This window comes from Triticum dicoccoides, chromosome 1A (assembly GCF_002162155.2).
Source record: "Triticum dicoccoides isolate Atlit2015 ecotype Zavitan chromosome 1A, WEW_v2.0, whole genome shotgun sequence".
NCBI classification, from domain to species: Eukaryota; Viridiplantae; Streptophyta; class Magnoliopsida; order Poales; family Poaceae; genus Triticum; species Triticum dicoccoides.
In genome coordinates this window covers 310727882-310733116 of record NC_041380.1, presented here as the reverse complement: position 1 = coordinate 310733116, position 5235 = coordinate 310727882, and the positions used below count along the sequence as shown (strand labels likewise).

The window sequence follows — 5235 nt, the reverse complement described above, 5'->3', positions numbered from 1 at the left end:
GCTACATCTGGTGCATTGGATGTGTGTGCAGGATGCTTCCGGGGGCTACACCGCCTAGGTGGTAGACCAGCTCACGCAACGGTCGCCATAGCAGCCTCTGGACCACCAGCAGCTAGAGTTGTTGTGCCATGAGTCTCACCTGTGGATGGCGCCTCATTCTGAAATGTGGACGCAGCCCCTTATTTTGTGGACGTAGAAGTGCCACCAGCCACACGCTTGGAATCCGTGTCAGATGAGCGAGAATCTTCCTTGTTTAGGTTGATCTCAGGAGCGTCCACTTCAACGCTTGCTGATCGGGTGGCATGGGTCACAACAGCATCCCCCATTGCCACCAGCGTGGGCAATATCTCAGCAGTCCTGGTAGATACTGACTCATCACTCCCAGATGTACGGATGACTGCTGTTGTAGTCTGCACATCTACAACCGGCGGAGATGGTCGGTCGCCTGCATTGGAGCTAGTGGGAATAGTGGACGGTACAACAGCAGTTTTGTCGACTGGCGCCTCATGAACATCTGAGTTGCCTCTTGTCAACAACTTGGAATGAATGCATTCTAGTGAGTCTCTAAGATTGTGTTTGGTCACGCGTGTAGTAGTCTTCTTCACCCTACAAAAAAGCACATCAAGAGTATAAAAAAAGCGAGCAAAATAATTTCCATAGTAGACATCATAAAAATGAAAAAATGTGTGATGTGCCAGAGCTGCCACTTGATAACAAGCTATGGATGAGCACACATGACAATGTAGGTGGTGGAAGTTAGTGGAAAGCTGCCAGTTGCCATATCAGTGGAATAAGAATTTCCATGTGGTCTTGTTAGCAGTTGCCATACAAAACAAGCAGGAGTTGCCATGCAGCAAAAAATAGATCATGAAAAACATCAGTTGCCATGTGGGACTGATGGCAGTAGCCCATGTGGCAAGCTATGCAGCTGCCATAAGAAGCAAATAGTAGTTGCCACATAAATGTATCAAGTGAAAAAGTTGTGTATGATCTAGAATGCATCAAGCAAAAATGTAGCACTATGACAATGAAAAACAGGGGAGAGCCTACTTCCTGATTGTCTTCCTCAAGGCTTCCAACACGAAGGATCCCCGGTGTTGGACGTCGACGTACGAGGAGACGACCTAGTGAAAGTGGTGTCACCAGTAGCAGGAACACCCTTGTTCAACCGGGCAGAAACAAGAGTTGGCGTTGGTGCTTGTTTCTTCTTAACTGCTCGTCCACCAGCTGTCGCCTCACTGCACGTAGAAAAACATGGCAAAAAAAGGATACCAAGTGTGAGACACAAAAATCATGCCGCACTTATCAAACAATGGAAAAAAGGTCGGTCTGTTAAAAAAGGAGGGACAAACAAAACACTAAATAGATGTCGAACCTCCTCCTAGCAGCTATGGGGTCGGTCCTAGACCTCTTGCCAGCAGAGCCCTGCCCGACATCCTCTGGAGCCCTGCCCCTCTTTGAGGGCGACACCCCCGTGTCTCTCGTAATTGTTTGTTCAATGACTTTCTCCGGTGGAGGAACATTTGGTGCAGCCTTATCCTTCTTACCACCTACACGAACTTCAACATGCTCATCGTTGTCGGTTTCATGTTGCACATTCTCCATGTCATCATCATCCTCCTTGTCGAGACCAGCATCTCCATCTATTTCATCTTGCGTGTCAGGGAGCTCCTGAGAGCTGTTGTAGTCGTACCGGCCACGGCAACCAGTTGGTCAATGTGTCCGTTCTCCAAGGAATGATGTGAACTGCCTCGCAACCGCATCACTGTCAGAGCCATTAAGTGCCGTCCAACCCTCAACCAACTTCCCGAGCAAGCTGGTCATGCCGGAAGCAAACTGCCCAACTAGATGCTCAACAGGTGCCCTCGCCTGAGCACAAAACAAAAAGTAGCAATAACCAAAACATATTAGAGTCACATGCGTAAGAACAAAAAAACCAAAACAACCATAGATATATAACAAAATGCAAAAGAGAAAAAACAAAATAAACATCATTTATTGCCTCAGTAGGACAAGATGAAGCTGAATGCACATCCATCCACTTGCCAAAGTTTCGTGGCCCACCAAACACACTGTAGTCTATAGCATGCTTGACCATCAGCTGGAAAACAGCAAAAACAACTAAGATGTAAGAGAGAAATAAGGAGTAGTGGCTAAAATTCATGTATTGCAAAAAGAGGAAAAAAGAAGGAGTTTCGACACGGATGGCGAAGTTGCCGTATGGGGTCAGACATGGGTGCCATGTGCAGACAGCCATGGCTGCCTAGGTATTTACCTCTTGTTATCCATAAATGATTGCCGTATGGGGATTTTTCATATGTTATGCAGCATTGAAATTGAAGAATGACGTATAAGAAAGAAGGCAAAACTAACCTGTAGTTTCCCCTATTCCGTATCAGTTATCCTGTCTGCGGCAAGCACAGCCTTGACAGCATCATACGTCCATGTAGATACACTTATGTGGAGGTGACGGACCTCCTATCCCAGTAAAGTTGATAGTGGACAGATCAAAACAATCGACGTACATGAGCTGGTATACACAATAAAAAAGAAAGTTGTGTCGGTTGCCGTCATGCTATGTTGAAAAGAAGCTTATGTAGTTTCCTTGAGTCATCAATTTGAAGAGAATTAAGAAAGATTTGCCATCTATCTATGTTAGTTGCCATTATGCTATGTTGGCAGTTGCCATCTTGTTATGCTGGTAGCTGCCACCAGCTCAACATCATGGTTGCCATGCAGATTGTATAAAAGAGTATGAATGTATGGAATGAACACTTTCTTGTGTTGTTGAAAAATGCTATTGCCTTGTAGGCAGCAACTACAGATGCCATGGATCAAAACAAAACTCACTTTCACATGTAAAAAGATTCACACAAAAAATGAAACAAAAGGGTTGCCATGCATGATATTGTACGGTTGCCATGCACGATCTTTTACGGTTCACACGTATCAACAACTGCGATGTTGATTTAGGAAAACAATGAACCGTGATAAGAGTATTTGCAAAAGAGTATGGAAAAAATACCATTAAGTGCAAGCGACGACCCTTCTAGTACATCTTGTTTGAGAATGCATCATGCAGGAAGTCCGCGATGAATTTACACCGATTCATGTTCTTAACATCTTTCAACTTCGCCTGCACAATACAATTTCAGGACAAACATTTGCCGCATCAGCATTCGAATGAAAAAGGTCAAAAAACTGGCAGTGACTAGCTTCCAGATGACATCAAAAACAAAAGATTCAAAGGAAAATGAAGTAGAGAGAGAGAGAGCATTCACCAGGATGGGGAAGCACTTGTTGCTTGGGCAAAGAGATGTGGTAGGCGCAAAGACAGCTGAGATCAGGTACATGAGTAGCTTCATCGTAAATACCTCGCCATGGGTTTTCAAGCCCTCCAACAAAGTTGCCAGCACAGTCGTATTCGGCATGGATGCCATCCCAGGAAACAAACAGGCGAATAAGGCTTCCTCATTCTTATTATTCACCTCATATGGGACTTTGATTTCTCCACAGGGAACACCCAACGTGCAGAAGACAGATTCCTCATCCAAAGGCAGTCTTCCATGTCCAGGAATCACGAATTCCCTGGAGGCAGGATCATAAATCTCACCGAGCCAGTCGCATACATGGTTCACTAGATTCTTGCATCGAACATCCATCAGAGCCTGCATCCCCATCTCACCGGCAGCTCCCTTCTGCTCATCAGTAAATCCCTCAGTCAATATAGTCAGGCGTTCTTGCGAAGCCCTATTGCGATGACGTTTCCTCTTCTGCATAACAGAAAAAGGATCACTTGTTGCCATGTTCAATGTCATGAAAATTTAGTTCTAACAGAAGATTCAAAACTCAATGTGACATTAAAACATATGGGGGTGGGAAGTGACCTCATCGCCATCTTTTATCCAACCAGTCGCGCGATTCTGTCGCGGTAACTCCATGAAGTCATCATCATCATCTTGATGGTCGCCGCGAGCCATTGTGCTACGGTAAGAACAAAACACACATTAGGGTGAAATGAAAACACAGCCGATGGATATAGAAAGAAATGCATAAAGTAAATATTCACTGGATATCATCGTTGAACAAAAAAGAAAACTCCATGGTTTCCCCAAAGTTTAAGCATCTGAAGAGGGCAGTTGTTGCCATGTGCTGAACATGCACAAAAGGCAAAAAAATAATGAAATGGAAAAAGCAATTGCAGAAACATGGCAACGGGACATGTATGTGTTTCTGAAGGAAGCAGTTGCCAGCTAGCAGAATCTACTTGCCATGTTGGCTCCAATGAAAGTGGCAAATAAGGCAGAGCATAGGAACACTCACCCCCCTAGGATTGTCCATCAGGAAATGTGGCAACTAACATTGGCTTTGTAAAATGTACATATCACATCTACTAGGTTCAAAGTTGCCATGTTAACATAAGTCACTTCAAAAAAGGGCAGACAACTTCCAATGCACAACATATAATGTGGCAACTCACACCATGGCCTCATATAAAAACGAGTTGTCAGGTAATACATTCAAATATGTCCAGCTATGACAAGTCAGCATGACAAACGCAATTGAGTCTATTGGACAGTCAATTTGCCATTATCATGCATATGACATGGCAACAGACATAGTGTTTTCACAAAATTAGTTGCCACTTTGAAGCATAGTCGTGGCAACTCAAACGGTTGATTCAGAAAATTAGTTGGCAATTTTCCATGTAATACATTCAAATATGTTCAGCTATCACAAGTCAGCATGGCAAACGCAATTGAGTCTATTGTATAGTCAATTTGCCATTATCTTGCATATGATATGGCAACAGGCATAGTGTATTCACAAAATTAGTTGCCACTTTGAAGCATAGTCGTGGCAACTCACACGGTTGATTCAGAAAATTAGTTGCCACCAGTGATGATAGTTGTTGAAAATGTCGTAACTGTTATTATCCTACACTTTGAAATGCACCTAACTAGATCTAGGGTTCAATCGCAACTATCATATCCTGAGTTCAACAAAAAACTCTCTACACTGATGGCCATAGCATTTCGAGGCAAATTAGCACTAACATCTAGAAAATCGCCTGCATAATCACAAGGCAAAAAACGGATGTGGCTGCGGACCAGGCGAGCCACACCGGCATGACTGCCACCGCGGCGGCGACAAAACTGCGCAATGCCGTCCTAAATGGCAAGCACGCGACTCCGCCACCGACGAGGACACCGGAGCACCGCGAATCGGCCGGAA

General features: G+C 44.4%; 1 protein-coding gene across 1 annotated transcript; it reads right to left on the bottom strand.

The window, feature by feature from the left end:
- Positions 1–1066: 1066 nt before the first annotated feature.
- Positions 1067–1859, bottom strand: LOC119352888. The gene is made up of 2 exons (XM_037619480.1): positions 1376–1859; positions 1067–1238 (listed from the first exon to the last, which is right to left on the bottom strand). The coding sequence occupies exons 1-2, from the start codon at positions 1603–1605 to the stop codon at positions 1067–1069; spliced, it is 402 nt and encodes a 133-aa protein (XP_037475377.1). The 5' UTR covers positions 1606–1859.
- Between the last annotated feature and the right edge of the window lie 3376 nt (positions 1860–5235).

Bases quoted from the DNA above. Each gene is read 5' to 3' on its own strand.
- LOC119352888 (XM_037619480.1), bottom strand. From the start codon at position 1,605: ATGGAGAATGTGCAACATGAAACCGACAACGATGAGCATGTTGAAGTT. The intron at 1,239-1,375 runs GTTCGACATCTA...TTCTACGTGCAG, and splicing joins CCCATAGCTGCTAGGAGGAG to TGAGGCGACAGCTGGTGGAC.